The 23,461-nt window shown below is 40.7% G+C and overlaps 1 protein-coding gene and 1 long non-coding RNA gene across 2 annotated transcripts; one reads left to right on the top strand and one right to left on the bottom strand.

Annotated features, from left to right (window-relative positions):
• Nucleotides 1–251: 251 nt before the first annotated feature.
• Bnc1 (basonuclin 1) lies at nucleotides 252–12,329 on the bottom strand. Its single transcript, XM_005381464.2, has 4 exons — nucleotides 11,864–12,329; nucleotides 10,701–10,936; nucleotides 6,874–8,738; nucleotides 252–2,496 (listed from the first exon to the last, which is right to left on the bottom strand). Exons 1-4 carry the CDS (start codon nucleotides 12,054–12,056, stop codon nucleotides 1,812–1,814), a joined length of 2,979 nt encoding a protein of 992 aa, XP_005381521.1. The 5' UTR covers nucleotides 12,057–12,329; the 3' UTR covers nucleotides 252–1,811.
• Nucleotides 7,562–12,415, top strand: LOC102030628. Its single transcript, XR_260381.2, has 4 exons — nucleotides 7,562–7,648; nucleotides 11,132–11,268; nucleotides 11,921–12,002; nucleotides 12,323–12,415. It is a non-coding gene; the product is annotated as an uncharacterized LOC102030628 (long non-coding RNA).
• Nucleotides 12,416–23,461: the final 11,046 nt, after the last annotated feature.

The raw sequence follows: 23,461 nt of genomic DNA, 5'->3' as shown, positions 1-23,461 counted from the left end.
GATAAAAGATCAGTACTCAGCTCATCCTCCCAGTGAAGTAACCACATCTTACCTATTTGAGCCTATCAATTGCTTCAATTCCTGTGTTGAGGTGGCAGTAGTTACAGTATTGTCTATCTACCAGCTGGTCCCTAGATTTTCAGTTCTGTCAAATTCACTGTGTGTGTCTGTGTGTGTGTGTGTGTAGGTGCACATGCACTTATAAAAAGACAGTCCATATAACAAAAGAATTATTTTGCAAATATTTGCCTTTTTAAACAGGTGTGCCATATATTTTTATTAAATCATAGAAAACATTTGTATACAAATTTTTCCACTTTGAGGAAATTAGAATATTAAACATCTGGGTAACAAAACAGTTGAAAGTTATAGCTTGCTTTAAGCAGAAACAAGTTTTAAGTGGTCACATTTTTTAAAATTAAAAAAGAAGCTGAAATTATCAGTAACAGGTTTTTGGCTTTTTCCACCTCTAGGCCAAATGAGTATTTCTCATAACCCTCAATTTTCTTTAGGGATATTTTTTATTAGTTAAATCAATGTGAGTTTAAAGACAGTTAACTTGGACTCTGAGGACAAAATCAATTTCACCTCTCCAGGCTTTTAAGATACTGTAAATGCTAAGTTTTAGGAGATGGTCTCATTCCACAGGGTTGATTAAGCTTCCTTTCTACAACAGCAAACATGTATAACAGTGTGGAATATATTTCAGAATAAGTTAAATATTAAGACATATAGTATGGCAATAATGTCCTACTTTTCTTTCTACCAAAGAAATTTCAAAGTTCATCCTAATCTTACACATTTATAAAAGGGTGAAGACAGAGGGATCCAGTGATACTGAAAATACGCAATGACCATCAGAACCTTGTTCTCTAAATGTTTTGGAGGAAAAAAATGTATATATATCTCCTGCAAGAATCATGCTTGCATTCATTCCACAGGGGTCAAAACGAACAGACTGAAGTTCACCAACTGAAAAGGGCAGTGGTTTTGAAGTATAAGTCATCATTTGTTCTGCTTCTGAGCAGAGATCCAGAGGTGTCACTGTGACTTGTCCACACTCATACAAAATACTTACATAACACGAACACAAGTTAAATATTATCAAAATCAGTTTAAATTAAATTGAAGACCACTACTTTTAAGTGCATATTTCCCCTTAGCTTCTAAATGCATATTATAGATCAAGAAGTAACAAGGAACACAGCAGAGGCCAACCTTGCTTCCTCTGGGAAATTCCCTGGAATAACATGTGAAACCTCTGGACAAGGGAGGGAGCAATTCTCCTCTCCAAATGGAGGGGTGGCCTCAGAAAGTCATGTTCCCCAACTCAAGCCTGGACTTAAGACTGTGAAAGAAGAAACTGAAAATGGAAATCACCGGGACTGAGATCTTGCCTAGGGTGACAATCTTTTCCTCCCAGGATATTTCTTCCCCAAATACCCTTAATTCTGCAGGCTTCATTTGAAGCTGTCCCCACATCCTGGGTCCCCTCTGTTGATCTGCAGACCTGAAGCTGTACCAGGGAATGTGTAAACAAATCTGGAGAAAACTGCACTTCTGCAAGTTTTCTTTATGTCAGTGAAAAATCTCGTGGGTTAAGAAAAATAGTAATAGGAAGGGCTACCCCAGAGTCACTTCCCACAAAGCTTGTCTTCTGCATATTCTGCTGTAGAAAACTAAATAGACAAGTCAGACACTTTTTGCCTGGCTTACCCCAAATGGTATTAGACAGTCAAAAGCATTTCTTTGGACTACCTTATTCCTGAATTATGACCAACGCTTGTCACAGTTTTTGCTCTGCCATGTTGTTACTGGAGGTGACTCGGAGACGAGGCCAGGCTCTTGTGCAGGTTGGGATTCTGGCTATGTCTGTTTCGACTGCGGACAGATGAAAACATGGTGTTGCAGCCCGGCACTTTGCATTTGTGGAGCTGGCGAAGGTGCACGGTTTTGTAGTGGGCCCTAAAGGTCCCTTTGTTACTGTATGTCTTTTGGCAGAGGTGACAGGTTATGGGCAACCCAGAAGGCAGGCTGGCAAGGCTCTGGTCGGCCTTCTCCATCAGGACACAGATAGGGTATTCATCTTCCCCAGGGACAAGGCCTTGTCCTTCACAGTTCCCATCACTGTCCTCCATAAGCACAACCCCTTCCTCACTCGCCCCGTCTGAGTCCCAGGAAGAGTGGCTGCTGCTCTCCGACTTCATGCTCGAGGTAGTGCTCAAATCCAGGACAGTACCATCGCTTGGGGGGCCAGAGTTGTAGCTCTCTAGGCTGGCACTGTGGACTTGGGCTATTGGGTAAACCAGGCTGCCCATTCGACTGGTTCCCTTGAAGATGACAGATGTCTGGGATGCTTGCTGTGGGAAAGCCACTTCCTGATAGGGTTCCTTAGCCACATCTTTCAGAAGATAGGCTGTGTGGAAATGGTCTTCACTGCTCTCCAGTTCTTCTTGGCTCAACACTTTTTGGTGGAGGCTGAGGTTTGAACTGTGTCTGTAAGAGTGAAAAGATGGTTAGCAAGGAGCTGGGCTGCTGGTTCACAAAGTCATCATTCTGAGTAGAGCATGGTACCAAGAAAAGCTTGTGGCCTGGGTGAAGTGATGGTAAGTGGGGAGGCCCATGTGCATGTACTGTGCGTGTAGTGGACACTGGGCCACTGTCATTCAGTGCTTGTCAGAAGTTGGTATTCACTGGAAAGCCAACAGTCTGGAAACTTCAATTTTCATTGTCTAACATATAACTTCCTGTAAAAAATTCATCTCTTGTGAACAGTTCAGTTAGGCCAATTTAACTGGGACACTGGAACCAGGAGATCTTAGGATAATATGAGTTACAAACTACAAGGAACTAAGCAAAGGACTGTGAAACTGTTTCATCATTTTGATGAAACCAGAAAATATCTTCTTGAGCTGCACTGGTTACTGAGTACCTGAAATATGGCTAGTGTTATACACTGAAATGGCCATGTTTTAGATATACTGGATCAAATAAGCTGTTATTAAAACTTACTCTGTCTGTTTCTTTTTACCTTTTTAATGTGGCTATTAGAATATTAAAACTTTCCCATGTAACTGACATCTTTCTATTGGACAGCTCTGGTGCATAGCATTTGTATACACTTCATACCAGATGTTCTATAGGGATGGGTGAAAATTTGGTTATAAGCGTGTGCATGTGTGTGTGTGCACACATGTGCAAGTGTGTGCATATATAGTTTAGTTCATATTTTCAGTGTTTCACATATACCAGACAGAAGTTTTGCAAATGCAGCAGTGTGAACACAACACTGATCTACCCGATGATTACTCCTACAGGGCAGATAATGAACATCCATTATGACACATGTCTTTTGCTTATATGTTATTTGGTTATGACTTGTAAATCAATGTTGTTCGTGCTTAGGGATCCCCTAACTTCTGACAAGAAAAACCAGCCCCTACTACCACGGTGTATAGTATTAAGATGAATGACCCCAGAAAAAATGCCTCCCCCAATACAGATCAGAATGTATGCCAGGGTCATGCTGGGAAAAACACCTTGATGAAATAATTAAGAGTGGAATTTTGTCTTCATAATCTCTCAAGACATGTGTATATATGGGAGGCTTAATCACATTTTATAAAATGTATAAAATTTACAGAACAATTTATTTTATCCACTATGGCTCTTGGGGGGCATAATCAGAATTATGCTTCCAAGTCAACCACTTTGCAAACAGCTCTTCTCAACAGCCACTCTGCCCTGTGATTATGTCAGTGTTCCCAGTGGAAAGGGCTGATGTGTGTCAGCAGGAAACCAGACACTACACTGACATATAGTCTAAAAGGTCAGACAAACACATTTACTGGGACCTTGTACAGAAAGGCACCTTCTGCAACAAAGCCAACCTTTAGGCCTTATGGCCAACTACTGAGTAGGCCATTAACACTAAGAGCTAGTCTGTAGCTCCTCCTTCCCCTTCTCAAGCCTTAAAGGGTTAGATGCTATTCTAGTTTCCATGTTCCCTTTGATGAGTAACTATGACAACTGCAAAGACACCCTAGACCATGCACCAGGCTTTCTATTTCCAGGACTTTGCAAATCCTGTGCCCAATACCCTTATCCTCCCTTCAATCTCTAACTCCTGCTCCAGCTTTTCCCCTGCTTTTATTTTAGTTGAGGCCAGTAGTTCTTAAAACAGTGTGGCCTGAGCAATCCTAGTGGTCCCTAAGGGATGTTCAGAGGTTTCTGAAGTCAACAGCTCCCAAGAAACTAAGACATTATTTGCCTTTCCTACTCTCACTCTCTCATGAGTGTACACTGGAGTTTTCCAGAGAGTCCATAATTACAACAGACTGAATGCAGAAGCAGATATGCGAATCTAGTGCTCATTTACTAAACCAGACATTAAAAAGATTTAAAAACAAGTAAAACAAAGCCACTCACTTCACTAATTTTTTTTTTTTTTTTTTAGGTTTTTCTCCGGTACCAGGAACCGAACTCACGACCTTGAGCTTGCCAGGCAGGCGCTTTGCCACTGAGCTAAATCCCCAGCCCCACTTCACTAAATTTTTGTCTTGGAAAAGTATATTTTTTCATAAAATGTTATACTAACACGGTATATTTATTAAAGCAATACAGTTTTCCAGTTTTAATATCTAATAGAGCAAGTATTGAGCAATAACCCAAATAGAGAAAAGTTCTTTTTTGTTGTTGTTGGTTTTTCCTGGTACCGGGAATCCAACTCAAGACCTTGTGCTTGCCAGGCAGGCACTGTGCCACTGAGCTAAATCCCCAACCTTTTTTTTTTCAGAGAAAAGTTCTGAAGAGTGCTTAGCTAAACATCCGTAAAAGGGTTGTGAAGCCAAAACACCTGTGAGTCGCTAATTTAGATCTACCCCTTCTGCCTGGAAGCCTTTACTTTTCAAGGAGTCTGTTAGATGCCCTCCAGGGTACCACAGCACCTACATTCCTGCCATTGTTATAGCTGCACTCCCCTTTTATGGCTGACTCTGTCTCTACCACTACACCCTAAGGCTTCTGTGTCCCTAGCACCTACTGCAAAAGATTCTTAACAAACATTTCTCAGGTAAAAAGTACCCAAGGTGCTGTCCCAGTCCCTCCCTGATGGGTCCTGGTAACAACTCCTGGTAGTACCAGTGGCTTAAAGTGGGAAGGTGAGCTGTCCTTACATTAATGTGGCTGTCACCTCTGACTCAAGGAAACAGTAGTGGGCTTGGGCCCACCCACAAAGTCCTATTTAAAATGGTGTCATTTTAAACAGATTCTAGATAAGATTTACTAGAATTAGTAGTGTGAAATTAAGAGTACAGGATGCTTTCCTACTGTGTTGGGAGGGGGCTCATATCTACAAATAGAGAACCTAAGAAAGTATTAAATAAATGAAAAGATAAATGTCAAATGAAAAAGTATGTTGAATACAATATGTGTTCTAATTTAATAGATACTGTAGGCTACAACCGTCTCATAAATGTCAAGGATAATCTGACCAATATGACTACTACTTCATAACAACGGCCTATTCATGAATAAACACTCCTCCTCTTGGAGGATGAAGGAGAAGGACTGGTTCACTAATTAGGGTACCCTAGTGGTTTGGTTTCACATCCTAGCAACAGAAACAGGAATTTTAACTAATATCTCCCGTGCTCTATCCTCTTTGCTAAAGACAATGAGTGTGTTCTTATGAGCCTGTCCAGGAATGTGTGTGGGAGTCTGTACATTTTCACCCTGTTAACAAATTAGGTTTTACAATTTGGACTAAGTTAGGGGTATTGAACTGCTTCAAGTCAAACTTGTTTGAGCAAATGTAGTATTTTAATATTCTGTAACCCATTTAGTATTTATCGCATTACATGTCATCAGATAGCTGATCCTCTCCCCAAATCTCCTGGGTCATCTTACTCTTCCTTTCACAGGCTGGGGAGAAGGGTGATCTGAGGAGTGGTTAGAGACCCAAGTTCATAACAAAAAGCACAAGCAAGATAGCAGTGCCAGGGCTAGGTCCCTGGAGCAATGAAGCAGGCTCCATAGATGAGCATTCTGCAAACAGTTTGCCTCTGTGCCTGTCATGAAAAAACCAGCATCTTCCACCCACGCACAGAGCAGAGCCCCTAAAACAACCTGCCAATCACCTTTATTCTTTGACATCGTAATATTTAAAAAAACCTTTAATCAAGCAGATATTCTCCATTTCAAATGTTGATGGCTGACTAGAAATCAGAGAAAATGTTTCATTTGAGGGGCTTCATATTAAGAAATGGAAATCAGACAAGTTTTGGTAAACTACGATAATTTAAGAAGCTCCCTCCCCTGTCCTTTTCAAATATTTATCTTTTTGCCCAAGATTTTAATATGAAAACTCGTTCATGACTCCTTACCCTACGCCTCTGGGGCCAGATGTATTCTAAATTCAGAAATTCTGACTTCAGAAAGGCAGAACAACACATGTACTGAAATAGAGTATTAATCTCCCTATAATAAGTATATAAATTCATTAAAATTTTTGTACCAAATAAACATAAAAAAATCCACACACAAAGCCTGACTAGAAAACGACTACACATACTTTCTCATCATTTTAGGTTAGCTTTTATAGCCAATGGTTTTTGGAATTGAAAATTAATGACTTTAGAAATATGAAAACTTACAGAACACTGATTCGCAAACTAAGGTCCCAGAAAAGCGACACTAGTGTGACCCGGGAACTCACGAGAAATGTGTGTTCAGGTCTCACCCTAGACCTTTTGAGGAAGAAAGTCTAGGGATACGGCCTGCAAGTCTGTGTTTTAAAAACCCCAGGTGATTCTGATGCACGAAAAGTTTAAGAATCACCGCTTTAGAAAAAGTGACTGCCAGCAGACGCCCTACCTGTCTCTGCTCCTTCGGGATGGGAAAGTGGCACTGCAGCCCTCCACCGTGCACACGTGCGTTTCTTTCGCATGCATATTCTTGTGGTGCATTTTCACGCCACAAGCGTTTTTGAAAGTCTTCTTGCAGATGTCACACTGGAAGCGAGTTTCTTCCTTCTGCCTCGCTAACGCATGCGGACTCATGTGCTGTAGTTCTTTAGAATCTTCGAGACAAGGAAAGGTTATCTCCCTGTTGGATAAAGCACCAAAAAGTCCTCCAGTCAGCAGGCGTTGCTGCAGCTCCACATAGTCAGGAAAAGGAACTCGGGGCTCCATTCCAGGGGGAAAGTGGTGTTCACGGCCGTCACCATCAACCTCCCTTGGCACCAGGGTCAACGCTAGCTTCTGCTCAGCCTCCCTCTCTGAACCGTGTGTGGTCTGCTCAGAGGTTCGGCCGATGGCTCCATGGGCCTCAATCACTGACTCCAGGTGGCAGGGCCTTTCTCCTTGTTGGAGAGGCTTTCCTAAGCTTCCCGACAGTGCGTGCTGCTCCTCGGGTGTTCTGTCTGACATGGGACTGCAGGCTTCTGGCTCATCTTCACTGACCACCTGCAGGGGCATGTCTTCATCTGAGCTGAGGCTGTGCCTCTTTTCATTAGCGATCTCCACAGCTTCCTTCTCGATTTTGATAGGCATGCTGGACTTGCGGGATTTCTTCTTGGGAAGAACATCAAATGGCATTTCGTTGGAAACTAGCTGTTCTGGGATCGAAGAGGACAACAGAGGGAGAGAAGGTAGTATCCCGGGTGTGTTTGCGAGCTCAGCGGGAGTGGCTGGACTGCGGTAGAAAGGAAGGACTGGCTGAACTGTCTTTAGGTTGGGAAAAAGCACACCATTTTGGCCAATGCTGGAGAAGGCTGGTTGGCCTGGGGAGTCCTCCCCTGAACCAGGGTAGCCGGGGAGAGGTCTGCAGTCTGGAGACATCACTGTGAATCCCGGGCGCTTGTAGCTCTCAGAGCTGGCCAGGTTCAGGCTGTTCCTGAGATCTTTGTCTCGATTATTTCTGTTCATTGGCATGTGGAGCCGAGGGTTAGGGTTGGCGCTGTGGCGGTTCCGGCTCCTCAGGGAGCTGAACACCATGTTACATCCTTCGATGGTGCACTTATGCTTGATCTTCAGGTGGACAGCGTTGTAGTGGATCTTGAGGGTACCTTTGTCGTAGAAGGTCTTCTCACACGCGGTGCAGAACACCCGGCCCTTCTTTGTGCTAAGGCTATTCCTTTCAGGCTTCACTTTGGACTCGGGTGATAACTGTGTCCTTTCAAGCTTAGCAACAATGCTATATGAGCTGGAGTCACTTAAATGCGCACCATCTTCTTTTTGAGTAATAGCATCTGGACAGTTTAAACACTGCTCCTTTTCAATCTGAAATGGTGTGGAGTTGGAAGTTAAGAAGCTGCTATCAGAGAACGGTCCGTGAATTTCCTGTTTGGGGTCGTGGCTTTGGTCCTGACCCTGCTCCAAAATATACTGTTCAGGCAGTGACCCTATCAGTGCAGGAGGCAGAGGGTTGAAGAACTGGAAAGGCAGCATGAAGGTCATGTTGTTTATGAGGTTCTCAAAAGGATGCACGCTGCTAGGGCTTCCTTTGTCCACAGGGGTGGGGAGGCTAGTGCTCCTGTGTCCACAGCTTTCAATAAAAGCTCTAATATCTACATTTGCTGTGGAAGGGGGTATGATGATGGCCTGCTCTTCTTTCTCCTGAATGGCCATGAGCTCCACTATGGACTTGGTCTCTCCAAAGCGAAGGAACTGCTGCAGGGTGGCCACTTCTTCCTCACTGGTCATGATGTTCCAATGATCCAGCACCTTCCCCGATGCATCCTAAACCCAAATCAGAATTTAAAAGCATGATCAATTTACTGAACTTTAGTCTTTGCTCCAAAAAGGAGTGATCTGATCAGGGCTCCACTAGGCTACAGGGAACACTGGTACATGTCAGAAAAGGATGCCCCCTTGTGTACAGAGTTCAGACACTGGCCAGAAACTCTGTGAAGAATATAAACTGCACAAATGTAAGTAGTGCTCCTACAAATGGTCCAGAAGAGAGAAATAAAACTGTACTATTCAAACCCAACTTGGGGAAATTTGGTTATTATGTTTTATCTTATTTCAAGCCAATGTGTTGTCTTGCATCAGGCATAATGATTTTCCCCACTAAAATTAAAATATGTATCATTTGAACAATAGCAACTTCTTTATCTAGAGACTACAGATGGAGCACTCAGGCCTAGATATAGCTCAAGTATTCATTTGCTGCAAGTTTAATAATCTTCCCAAGCAACTACCATCAGAAAACAAATGAACCTATATCGATCTATTACCCATGTTCACAAAGCAGAGCTGTAATTACACTGGAGTGTTGGAGATCTTTCAAACTCTAGTAAGGCCAAACTTTTCCCAAAAACTACAATAAATATTTTATCACAGAACATGTATTTGATGGCCTACTGAGATTTTTCACAATGCATGTAAGAGTTTTGAAGATGATGAGGAATGTAACATCATAAATTTTTCATGCACTCGAGGTTCAAGGTAATTGATTCCATATTTTTAATCCTAACACTAGAAAGCAAGATTATTAGTATCATTAAATATTGATCTATGTCATAATGTAAGATCAGAGTGCTACTCTACATAAACAGTTATTTTTAGACTGCTGGGAGTCCAAACTAGAGGTGAGCAAAAGTGTTTCCAGAGAAAAATTACGGGCTTTAGAGTGAGGCAGAAGTGGGTTCAAATGCTGGACCTGCCACATATGTGTGGGACTGACTTTCAGCAAGGTATGAAAGGACTCTAAGCTTCTGGCTTTTCAATTAGAAAATGGGGATAATATACCTACCTTAGAAGATCACTGGAAGAACGTCTAGGTTAATAAATGTTTTTTTATTACTATTTCCTTTAATGATATAGTCTACATAAGACTGAAGTTTATGTCATTCATCTAATATTTCATTGCATTTTTTTTTTTTTTTTACCAAAGTTAGTTGACATTTTGCTGGTGTAGTGGCCAGAAGAAAAAGTGCTATAGATGTTTCAAAGGAATAATATAATTCATTTCGGGAAATATGTTTTTTTGCTTGTGACCTGACGACTTTGAGTATGACACATGAAGCTTTATACCCATGGCGTGGTCTGCGAAGGAAGGTTAAATGACGCTGAAAATAAAGAGAAAAGAAGGGATTGAGTGCATGAACACTGTGGAAAAAAGAAAATAGGTGCAGGCCAAAAGAGAACTGTGGGGAGTAAAAGGGCAAAACAGAAGAGGGGTAGGGGTAGGGGCTGGGACAGATAACGAGCAAGTACAAGAACACAAATATCGCATGATATTTGTGGAGGCCAGGAAGGTAAATCAGCAGCAGGAAAGCAGAAGGCTTTAAAGAATGGTGAAGAGTGGCACAAAACTGTTAAGCTGTTTGCCGTTTGATTCTGGTATGTAAGTTTCCTTTCTGACCTCCAAATTCTCAGTAAAATCTGATACAGACAGCACCTTGAGTCAGTGGGTAGTCTGGGGCTAATAAAAGAAGTCGAGGCAGCACCCAACATGGAACGAACGGTTTACTGCAGAAGAAGTAGCTTAGTGAAACCCTCCTCAGAGAACATGTCAAGCTTCCACAACTGACAGGTATCTTGGAGAAAACATGGGGCTCCCCCAAGAACAGGTGGGGCTTAAGTCATAGAAAAATATCACAGGAAAGGGTGACATCAGTAGCCGTATTACTGGTAGAGAACTGGGTTAATCAGTTCCAAGGGCACTCATTTCAGAAGACACTAGGAAACTAGTACCTGCAGCACATATCCACGGATATAATCCTGCAGGGTCCAGTCCAAGGCATGGAGGATCTGCAGCACCTCATCTTGCTTCAACACGCTGAAGAGTCGGTCTAGGAGGATTTTCAGGCGCACAGGGATGGCCTGGGTTCCATAGAGCATGAGGCTGCTAATGTCAAATACCACATTGGACTGGACAATTTCCACCTGGCTTGTTGGATACATGGGAGGAATCCTCAGCTTGCTTAGAGCTGAAAATCAAGTTGAAGAAATAGCATTTTTAAAGGCACAGAGAGCAGAGTAGGGCTGATTCTCAGTTATCTGTTTCCACAGAAAAAGCATAAATACACAAATGACTAATAACCTTAATAGCTATCAAGCTTCAAGTTATTCGTAGGAAATTCTAAAATGAAATGGACTGATTTAAGACGTTTCTCCTTTTCCAGTGATATCTCTAATTGTCACAAATAGGGAAGGGACAAGGAAAAGGAGGAAATATAAAGGCAGCAACTGCATAATCAAGAGGATGAACAATTACGAAGTGAAGATCCTGGCACTGAAGAGCCTGGGCTTGGGAATCCAGGTGATCTGGGCTGGAGCGCTAATCAGCTGCTTTCTACTTAAGCTGTCTGACAGATTAAGCCACCTAACTCCACACTATCCAAGGCAATAGTCACCAGCCACATGTGGTTATTTAAATTTAGATTAAAATAAATTAAAATTAAATACAATTAGCACTTCCACTCTTTGGTCATACTAGTCACATTTCAAGTACTTGGTAGCTACAAATGGCTAGGGTAGAGCTATCAGGTTTGGCAATGAATAAGCAGGATACCCCATTAAAAAATTAAGGGAGATACTTCCACTAAAAAATGTATTGGGGTGTGCTTGAACTATACAACTAGAGGCTGTTTACTAGCACAGAACATTTCTGTTACTGTGAAATAAACCGCTCAAGCACCAGTTGCTGTATCTTTAGAATAGGGTTAACAAGACACAATACAGAGTTGTTAAAATTCAGAAGTAACAAATGAAGCTGTTAGCTTGTAACCTAGCACATACTAGAAATTTACAAGTTATCTGTCACCCTTAGATAGGAAACCATATTCAGTCCCCGAGTAATGGTAAGTTATTAACAGGAAATACTACAGACCAAGAGAGACTAAAAAGTCAGTTACCATGAGCCACCCATCCATGTCTGCACTGCTCGCACTGACGGTGGTTTATTTTCCCAGGTTTGAAGCTTTGGCAACTACAGTTCAGAGTACAGCCGATAGTCTGCAAAAGAGGAGGATAAATACCGATCTGTGTGGCAATGTAAGTGCTGTGTAGAGCACATACTGCATCTAGGAAACCAACGTATTCCCCCATTCAACAGCCTTCATTGAGCATGTAATATTCATGCTATGCCAGACCCAAAGGTGGGTACAGTACCTTGGAAAGGTGAGCAGCTGGCCCAATACTTGGGAGACTGTGAATGTACTACACAGATGTTCTGCACATGGGAGTGGGCAAAACCATGAGGATTTGTAAGAAAATATTATGGCTTGGAAATTAATATCCTGCTGTGTTATGTTATTAAGAGCATAACATCAACAGTCACATTTTCACCAAATCTCTTAAACTGACCAAAACAGCAACTCTGAAAGGTTTTCAGCGGCCACGCAGTAAAAGGAACAACAATCTCAACTAAGAGCGATCCATGTATGGAATTTGTTATTCCCATCCCCAAGATGTGGTAGAGGCTGCAAATATTTGAGAACGTGCAATGGCTGGCTTTGCCCAGGCTCATTCTCTGACCCACTCGCCGGACTGTGTGTCTGACTTTCAGAAACAGACGACTGGATAAGCCCTGCATGGACGGCTCGGCTGTCTGTTGTAGTGCTGTGTTTGGTGGGATTGGTTTGATTATACAAAAATAGAGCTGAAACAGAAAACCGAGTTGTGTGTATCTAACAGAGTTCCAGTATTAAAAGCAAAGCTCTTTTTTAAAAAAAAATATGAGTTTCCCAAAAGGAGATAGAGGCCTGAAGAATATAATCTATTTTAAAGAGAAAAAGTCACAAAAAAGCTCCATCTGTGAGGTTCTTGGGAAGAGGCCCTGGGCGGAATCTATATGATTCAAGAAACGCTTGAAAATAGGCAGTGTGTGTGTGTGTGTGTGTGTGTGTGTGTGTGTGTGTGTGCGTAAGAAGGATAAAAAACCCTACGATTAAGGGCTTAATCCCTAATCTGGCATTTGAGCAATCATGTGGCCTTGTATGGAGGACAAAGAAGGGAGAATCTGGCCAAGGACTAGGGAAAATCACTTTAAGAAGCACAAAACCAGTTTTAACTTAAAAACCAGTTGCTGGTAGGACTGTAAAATGGTACAGCCAGTTAGGAAAATAGTCTGGCAACTGCTCAAAACATCAAATGTAGAGTTACTAAATGACCCAGAAATTCTACTTCTCAGTATACAGCCAAGAAAAATGAAAATAAGTCCACACAAAAACTGTACATGAATGTTCACAACAGCCATTATTCACAATAGCCAAAAAGTTGAAACAACCCCAACATTCATCAGCTGACAAGCGAATAAACAAAATGTGGTATATCCATACAACAGGATAAAAAAGAATGAAAAACTGACACATGTTACACCATGGGTGAAACTTGAAAACACAACACTAAGAGAAAGAAGCCAGGTACAAAAGGTCACAGATTGATTTCATTTGCATGATATGTCAAGAAAAAGCCAATCCATAGAAGCAGAAAGTAAATTAGCAATTACCAGGGGAACAGGCAGGGATGAGATGTGACTTCTAACAGGTGATGGACGGAGAGTATTGTGTATCTTCTTTTTTAAAAAAGCTTTACTGACCATACTTTAAAATGAAATAAATTAGAAGTATATGTTTAAATGTCACATTGTTTCTCTAGTGGGAGAAACTAAAAGGGTAAATAAGGACCAAAATGTGTAACAGATATGGGGAAATAGGAAGCAAATATTCAAATGGTAAGGGGAACAAGGGATGGGAAAAGGGGAAAGGAAGAAAGGGAAAAGAAAAAAAAGAATATAAGGAAGAAAATGGGAACAAAGCTTTTGTAACTAAGGAGAGAAAGAGGGGTTGAAGAGAGGGAAGGGGATTGAGAAGAAAGAAGAATTAAGAAATATTATATACAGGTACAAACTTCCTCTAATGAATGTGATCATTATGTATATCTAAAATGTACCAATAAAACTAATTTTACAAAGCTTTACTGAGATGCTACTTGCGTATTATATAATCCAACCACTTAAAGTACACAGTTTGTGATTTTTTATTATATTCATAGAGTTACACAGCATTATGACAATTTAATTTTAAACATTTTCATCTTCTCCAAAAAGAATCTTGTGTACGGGTTTTTAACAGATATGTTTTCATTTCTCTTGGGTAAACTCCTAGAAGTGAAACCGTTGGGTTATATATCCATACACCTCATTTTATTGCCCCTGGATTTATAGTACCTCACAGGCACGGTTTTTTTGCAAATTGAAAGTTTGTGGCAACTCTGTCTTGAGCAAGTCTACAGACACCATTTTCCCAACAGCTTAGAAGATTGTTAGTATATTTCAGCAGTGAAGTACATTTTAATCAAGGTATATACATTGTTGTTTTCAAACACTGTGCTATTGTACCTTTAATAGACTATAGTGCAGTATAAATACTTACGTGCATTGGGAAACCAAAAAATCAATGTGATTTGCTTTATTTTGACATTTGCTTCATTGCAGTAGTCTACAACTGCATTCACAATATCTCCAAGGCTTTTTGTAAAGTCATACAATACAATACACAGGACTTCATGCAATCCTAACTCTGTCATACCCTAATAATTATGCATTCTCCAGAGGGGATAGTATCATCCCTAAAGGAGTGAAGACTGGTTCTTGGGAGTGTGAAAAAATGCTATTTTTTTTGTGTAAAGCACAGATATTCATGCACACATAAACAGATACATACATATGATTGTATATGTATGATAGTGTGATACTGTACTAAAATTTCATTGGGGAGGTACAGTTAGGAAAAATTTCTAAAATCCCCTCAGGTGTGGGAGGTAATATAAAAGATTGAGAAACACCATCCTAATGCCAGAATTTATTTTACTCTTTGGTTACACAGGTTTTAACTGCATATGCATACACAAATATATTATGTGAACATGTATGTCTGTATATATGTACTTTAAGCATTATTATATAGTTCCCTTGAATGGAAGCTGAGGGGTAAAAGTGAGTAATGATTTAATTTATATTACATACCATCAAAAATTTAAGAAAGCTATTAGCTTAGTTTGTGGCACACCTAATATGTTGTCCAGCATTTCAAACTTTGGCCACAACCCCAAGAACATCAGTTTGCTGATGAACCAATCATTTGTATATCGTCAATAGCTATCACCACACTCAATATTAAACCTGTAAAGTATTTCACAATCTAAATGCTATAAAGATGACTGACTTAAAGGAAAATTTTTAAAGGAGAGAAAAGTTCTTCTTTTGGATTATATGCAGCAAGATCCTTTTTATTACTTAAAAATAAGATATTGGTACTACACAAGTAAACTCATTTTATTTATTCTGGAAATAAGACCCCTGTACCCTCCAGTTGCCAATTAATCCCCATGTCCCAAGTGGTGACAAACAAAATTATCTCCAGACATTCTCAAATGCCCCTTGGATCTATACCACCTTCTAGTTAAGATCACAGACCTAATTTGACCATCCAGTTTTAGCAGCTTATATTTTGGAGACAGAATTTTAAACAACTTTCTGTATAATTCCAAAGTATGAGTGCTGCTTTATAAGAAACATTCATGTGGTTCTACGCAAACCTATTTGAATAAGGCTTATTAGAGGCTCATTAAACATCTATGGAAATAAATGTCGGAGGAATTATTTATGAACTAAAAAACCTAATTACAATGTCTAAGGAAACTTCTGATATCAAGGGCCTTGGATTTTTCCACCCATCTCAGAATTCCACGCTGTTGTAAAATTATAGCACCATTATCTAAAGATAAATTAAAACTTCTAAAATGAGATCAAACCAAAAAATTTTAATTACAGGACAAAAAGTACTCATGTAAATCAAAATTGAAAATTCTTACAATTTACCTCCTTTCCTTTGGAATCCTAATAGTTGTTCTATTCTTCAGAAACATAGGCAGATGTTTACAACACTGAACTCATCAAGACATGATTATTGCTTCTTATGCACTCATCTTAATCAGACTATTTCTGGAATTGTTATTAGTCACTTTGATGTGCCACAAATCAACATTTGAAATTATCATTTGCTTTTTTGGTAACTCTCACTTGCTCATTCATTCATCCCTAAATGGACATATCTACTATGTGATGAAGTGGGTTTTTTTTTACTGTACTGGAGTGGGGTGTTTTGACCTAAGTTTTTGGTAGACTGGGGCACCCATTTCATTTCCCAGGTAATCCTGCTCTGCCTTCAACTTGGGGATATACGTCCAGAGATGTTGGGTTGAATCACTGCCAGTGGCTGGCACAGGCACTTGGTGAAGAGATGCACAGACATACTTGCTGGGATTTGAATTATTGAGCTTAAGAACAAAACCTGTTTACTTCAAAACTATTTTCATTTCTGGAACATGCAGGTATTTTTATTGCACCAAAGACAAATCAAAGGGAATATTTCTGGGGGACTAGACAGAAGAGGGAGGGGGGAAACAGAACTTTAGGGTTCCCAGATTCACTGCTTTAGCTCTTTGAATCTGACGGAGACAAAAGGTTGAACTTCATCGAGCCTGAGAACTCACAGACTTGTTTCTTAGTTTGTGCTGTCCAGTGCACTAGCCACATATGGCTACATAGATTTAAGTAATTATTTAGCAATTCAGCTTCTTGGTCACATCAACCACATTTTAAGTGCTGAGTAGACATGTGCTAGTGGCTACTGCACTGGACAGTGGAGATATAGAACATTTCCAACATCTCAGGAAGTTCTATTGGACAGTGTTGTGTCCAGGGGTGAGACTAGCTACTGTTATCTGACGTAGTAATATTCATGTTTAATAGGTAATTTCATTTAATCCTAATTACTTTGCTGTGAGAAGGGAAATTGAAATGGATGGAGGATTTGAAACTTGTCCAAGGCCACTCAGTCATTAAACTTTATCAAGCATTTTTCTGAATGTGTGAGACCCTGTACTAAGTCAGGGCATATGTAGTATTTCATTCTTTTCTATAATCACTAGGGAGGAAGGGCTTATGTAAAGCTCTATTTTACAGATAAGAAAACTGAGAAATTTAAGGCTATCAGGGTGGTCTCAAATCTATTCAGCAGGGGCAAAATATTAATATCTAGTGTGCACTAGTTTTATTTAATCTCTATAACTTTCAGCATTAGGCATTATCATATACTTCTGCATGTAAGGACATTAAAGTTCTATAGGGTAAAGGAACATCATTCGTTGAGTATTTACTGAACAATTAAGAGTCTGGCATTGTTCTAGATTCTAGAAGACAAATAGTAGAATAAGAAGGATAAAGTACTTGTCCTCAAAGAGTTTATATTCTAGAGAGATCAGAAAATGAAAGCAAACCATTATTTCTGAGTAAGGTAAGTGTTGTGAACAAACTGAGGAGAAAGCTATGCTAATGATTTAACAAGGTGGCATGGAAGAGTCGGGAGAGAATTATGTGTGTCTTGCTATGCAAGGCACTGTGCCACTGAGCTATATCCCAGACCCCCCATATGTGTGTCTTAAATAGGGTCATCACTGAAGATCTGTGAGGAGGTGGCACATGAACTGAGTCCCAAGGAATGGCGAAGAGGTGGCCGTATGAAGATCTGGAAAGGGAGGAAGTGTGTCACGGAGTCTGGAATTTGTTCCAACAGCAAGCCTTTCAAAAGGGTGTGAAATACATATGATCTGCCTGTTCAAAAGATATCTCTGGTTGTAGAGCTGGGGAGCTTGAGCTCTTCCCCCTTCACCTCCTGAATGCTTTTTACTGAACCATAGTAAAACCCAGGACTGGCCTCAGTTTAAGTCTTCCTAAGTCATATGACCTTCAGCTCCACACTTAGACACCTATGACTATAAAACAGGCTGGATACCTGCTTCTGCCAACCTCAGAATCCTGTTAGCCATATCATATACATGAGGGCACACAGATGAAGAGTTAAAGAGAAGAATTAGCAGACTGTTACAGCCACCATGCCCACTAGTAGGTTCTCTGGTCCTGTAGCTCTGCATAGACATAGCTACCAAAAATATGTAAGATAAACCTCCCTAAAAACTGCTCCACAATGAATCATTTCTAAAAGAGATAACATAACAAAACGCAAACTAATATCTACCTACTAGCTCTGAGCCTGATACTTGAAAAATCCTCCAGTGGTATTACTTAAAAGAATAAATGAATGACTGAATGAATCAGTGAGGGAGCTGCACCTAGCTTAATGGTCATGGTGCCCACTAGTATCCTTTCCTCTGATCTGCCTTGGTAAATGAATCTCAACCTCCAAGTCTCTACTGGCAGCCAGGGACTACATGGTATAGAGTGGTAGTTGGTTGGGGCATTACAGAAAGCTCCTGAAAAACAGTACATGACTGAACTGAGATTCCTATTTTCCTTTCCCTATTCCTCCTCCTTGGAACAAGCACATGATGGCTGGAGTCCAGAGATCATTTTGTGACCACTGGGCAACCCTGACATCATGCCCTAAAACATGGCTTAGAGGAAAAGATAGTGACTGTTAGGAGCTTTGTACCAGCAGCCAAATGTAGTTCCTGGCTTATACACTGATCTTCCTATTAACTGTGAAGAGGGCTACATAAAATCCACATAGAAGGGGCTCACTAGTAGAGATTACTGAGGCCAAATGTAGAATCTATGGTCCTCTCTGTGAAATTTTAAGGCTGTGCCAGATTTTAAGTGGTAAGAATTAAGTTTCCAATCTAAAATCAGAGGATCTAGCCTGCCAGACCACAAAGCACTTTTTACAAGTCACCAAGCTTTAGAATAAATATGCTTTAGGTTTTTTCCAAGTTGTCACTTTAAATGTTGAATACAGACAATTGGTGTTACTATTTTTGAGTCCTAGAAGACTGCTGTATCTATCAAAAATGGCTAATCAGAACACAATAGAAGACATCTTTTCAAGCAGTTGAACTAGCCTTAGCTATAGGGAGAAGGCTTGGTTTCTCTTTCCCTGGAGTGAAACTGTCATTCTCTTTCCCTCTGTGGCTGCAGAGCTGGCCTTGCTAGTGTAGGAAATGGGCACCATACTGAGGTGGGAGCTCTGCCTGCTGCTCCGTGTAGCTCCTCTGCCGCTTACATACATACTAAGTAGGACCTCGCACTTTTCTTATTAGAACCAGATTTTTTTGTTTTTGACTTTCTACTTTCCCTCCTCTCACTTTTCACCAACTTATTTCACTCTCCTACTTTCAAGTTTTCCACTGTTTTTGTCACATACACAAACTCACAGAAGTAAAAGTAGGATTCTGGAAATAGTATCACTACTTGCCAGATGGGCAATGAAGACAACTGGAAAGAAAAGAGAAGAAAACTCACGAGGCCTGTTGTGTGAGGTAGCTTATCTGCGGCTGACCGCGCTGGACCAAAGCCCACCTGGAGAAATACGCACGGACCAGATGTTCATCTCATCAACACATCATGCATCATCTTCCATTAACAGTTTAACAAAATGATAATCACTTATTTAAAAAGTTGGTTTTTGTTTGTCCTAAAAGCTTCTACCATGTAGAACCTGGGAAGTTTAAGGGATACAAAGATCAGGAACTCCCAGTGTTTGAACTCAGGGAGTACATGGCTTCATGGCGGGGAAAATCATAGAACTAGGTTGGGCTCAGGGAATATGATTTGTCACAAATTAGCATGAGCCATTCACTAAGATAAATATCTAAGAATTCAGTGTGTGCAGGAAATAGCACAGGGTTAAGCACAAAGAAAGGCTCACTGTGCCCATGTGTGTCAGGCCTAGGAGCCTGGGCCACAGGGCACGGATTTCCACAAAGGGAAGTGGAAAGGTGACCCAGGGTGGGCACAGGGCTGGGTGGACAGACAGGCAATCAGGAATATCTCTTTGAGCTCATGAAACTATTAGGATTCTGAACAATAGGAAGATATGATTATGATTGAAAGAGGGGATTTGGTGAGCCTCAGAAACCAGACAGACAGCATCTGCAATGTAAAAATGACGCAAAAGGAGACTGGACAGAATCTGTTTTCTCGCTTCAAGTAAGGGATGAAAAGCTGTCAAAGACAGCTAAGGGCAAGGAAAAGAGAAAGCTCAGGCAGAGAAAGCTCAGGTGGGAGGTAAAGCCCTTTCAGGCGATAGCTGCTGGGCTAAGTCTACCTGTGAGCAAAAAGTGTGCATGACACACTAGTAGTGTTCTGTTGTTGCTTAGTTCAAAGCGGGTGATGGGGAAAATGTTCTTTTGATGTCTAGAAATCAAAGAATAAATCCTGTGCCAAAACATTTTAACATCTGAGCCTTTTTTCTTAAAATTATTAGTTCTGAAAACTGAAAATATCAAATATAGAAAAACATGCAAATATTACCTTAGAACTCAAATGGAACATTTAAAAGAAGTTTAAAACTTATACAGAAATATAAATGACTGAGATATGTTTTTCCTTTACAACCTAAATTTGGAAGACCTCACAGGTAAATCTCTAGAAACATTTGATCACATAAAACCAGAAAGACATTAACTACATGTAAAGGAAACTTCTGAACATAGCTGAATTAGCCGATGGAGGTGGGGGAACAACAAAACAATGTTAGGATTTTAACTAAGATAGCCAGTTACATAAGCAATGGCACTTTCCTACCAATGCTGATAGAAAATAAGGTTGAACATGTGAACATATCTCTCTGGGTAAAAATTTACAAACATTTGTTTTAGGGACTTAATGAGAACTAGATTTTCAAAACTAAGTTTTAAAAAGACAAGCTCAAACTTAGTTAATTATGCCGTCCTGATCCCTGTCTTAAAACTCAGCATGGCGTATCATGAAACATTAGAGTTGGCAGTATGAAAATTTTACCTTCAGAACGAACAATGCAAGAAATAATTAGGGGGATACGGAACAAGGACAATGTTTCTGGAAGCTGGTATAGATCTGGACAGCAGTTTTCATGTTTTGTGTATGGAAGTGTCACACAAATACCCTCCAAGAGGGAACAATCAAACTAATATAACTATATGAAAAAATGCTAAAAGCCTGAATTAAGAGATTACCTGAGGCAATCATTTTCCTCCACACAGGTCTTTTTGGCCTTCACAACATTTTATCTCCTACTTCTTTCTCTTCATATTAGCCGAGGGAAATTATCATCCCCTCAACCTAGGGTTCTTCTGTGATTTGTCAGGCTACTTTATAATAAAGAGTCCATGTGTGGAGGGAAAGAGTGACAGCCTGTTTGCCCATAACTACAGAAAATTTGAGATGGCCCCAAATTGGACCCTGAAGAAGCAGGAATGCTCTGTTTATACGCGGACCTTCTTCAGTTAAAATAGCTGTATGTCTGTATAGAGAAATGATGCCACGCTGCAATCTTGGAATTTCCAGAGTTAGGAAAAAAGGACTTCAAAGAATGACAAGATAAACAGAAATACGATTTCCAGGTAGAAATCAATTTAAAAGGAAAAAACACATTCCAGATGCTCCATCTGTGTAGAACCCAATCTTTAACCTCTCTCAGTGATGTCATCAAAAATAAACAAATAAAGGCTCTGCTGCAGAGTATTCTGAATAAGGTAATTTTTAGAAAAAATATATTGGCTTCCTAAATCTTGATCTTAGATACCAAAAAGAAGCATGGCTTAGCCCTGAAATTCACCACAGTGAGGGTATTTCTAGTTCTTCTTCTTTTTTTTTTTTTTAAAGGGCTGTTTCTGACAAAAGTAACTCACTTGAAGTGACATCTGCAGAGAAGAAAATTCGCCCTGGGGTGAAGCATGCTCTCCTGCAAGTAATTTACCTTGTGGAACCTTCAGGGCAACTCTTTTAATGACCACCATCGCCAAAATAACTTCTAAAGCCCTAGACAAAAGCTGAAAGACACTTCTGTCCCCCACTTCATACACCACAGTTTAATTTTATTGACAAATGGAACTTTTAAAACGTCCCCCTGCTTGTATTTATCCCTTGACACTTGGAAATGACAAGTGTGCGCTTAACAGACAATTAGTAGTTCTACAGGGAAACCTATAGGGCTTTTCTCACCCGTGGGGCTGGACGGTCCTTCCAAGCTGATGATCCTGAGTCACAGAATATGGGCATGACCTGAGATGCAGGCCTTACTGCTGCGTGGAAGAGATGTAACAAAAAATAAAAACACTCTTCGGAAACCTTATGCTTCTAAGGCAACTACTTCATGTTGGTTAATATTTCTAGTGTGAATTATAACCTCAGCAAACAGATTATTGTTTCATGTCCTGGTAGATATCAGCAGCTACATAACAACTTCAAACTAGTAACCAGTTTCTCCAGACTTGAGGAGGAACATGTCACTAAATCTTACTGGTCTGAAGGGACTGCAGTTAGAAAGCAATACAGACAATATTACAAATTAAACCACGCAGATGTCTGAACGTAACTACGAGTTCCCAAAATATGAAGAGCATGTATGCTAACTGAAGATTTTGCCACCTCTTCTCGGCATTTAACTGTAATAGGCCGTGTTCAACCAAGAGTTAAACTGAAATAGTAACAGTCTCTGGGTGAAATTAAACCTTGCAAACTTATTAGGCAAGAAATGAAATTATTACTCATGTCCAATTCTTTACAACTGTCTGAAAATATGTCAAAAAGAATCGAGTTATTTATCAAAAATCCTCACAGCAAAAGGTGCAGCTATCTCTTCATATATATTTAAAGCAAAAATCAAATCCAGCACACTTTGTAACATCTTAAGTAATGTTCTTCCATGCGATGTACGAAAAGTTTACTAGACATACACTTTTAAGGGGGTTTCAACGAATATATAACGAATTTGGGAGGGGACCATCGAGAAGTACATTTACTACGGAGCAAAAATTCTAACACGGTACTGTGTATCACTGAAGAAAAGTTGTAACACATATGTACACACGTATTTTAAAACTCGGAGTCTAAGGAATCCTCTGAAAAGACCGCATAAAATTTAACAGCACGGCAATACACAGAGAATGAAAGGACACTAGAAAGAAAGAAAAAAAGAAATCTGCCAAATGCTGTATTTCAACCCACTTATATTGTCAAGCAAAAGTCTTGCCGTTTGAGGGCTGACTGAGAAAATGAGAAAAATGTATTTTCAAAAAAATTGTTGCCACATCTGCTCTGTGGTCCCATGCAGTCGCACGTCTACACACACACACACACACACACACACACACACACTCACACACGCCCCTCTGCAGGGATCCCGGGGCACGCAGCCTCTTTCATGTCCCTCAAATGTTAACGGCAGTGGCGCTGCCACCGGGCGTCTGGCCGCCTTGGAGGGGTCGGTGCGGTGTCCCTCACGACGCTGGGAGCTGCGGGCTGCCCTACCTGTCACTGTCACCCGGCCCGGGCGCCCCGCCACCAAATCACGCCGTCCCGGGCAGAACACATCCCGCCCGGCGCAGGGAAAGCCGGGCTGGCGTCGGCGCTCGGCGTCCTCGCCCCGCAGTCGCCTGGGCCAACGGCTCAGGCCCCGGGGGACAGCGGGGACCGGAGCCGACGCAGCACACGGCCCCCACGCCGGGCTCCC

This window comes from Chinchilla lanigera, unplaced genomic scaffold (genome assembly GCF_000276665.1).
Source record: "Chinchilla lanigera isolate Chin_1 unplaced genomic scaffold, ChiLan1.0 scaffold00015, whole genome shotgun sequence".
Taxonomy (NCBI): Eukaryota; Metazoa; Chordata; class Mammalia; order Rodentia; family Chinchillidae; genus Chinchilla; species Chinchilla lanigera.
The sequence above is the reverse complement of the archived record's forward strand: the minus strand, read 5'-3'. Positions and strand labels throughout refer to the sequence as shown.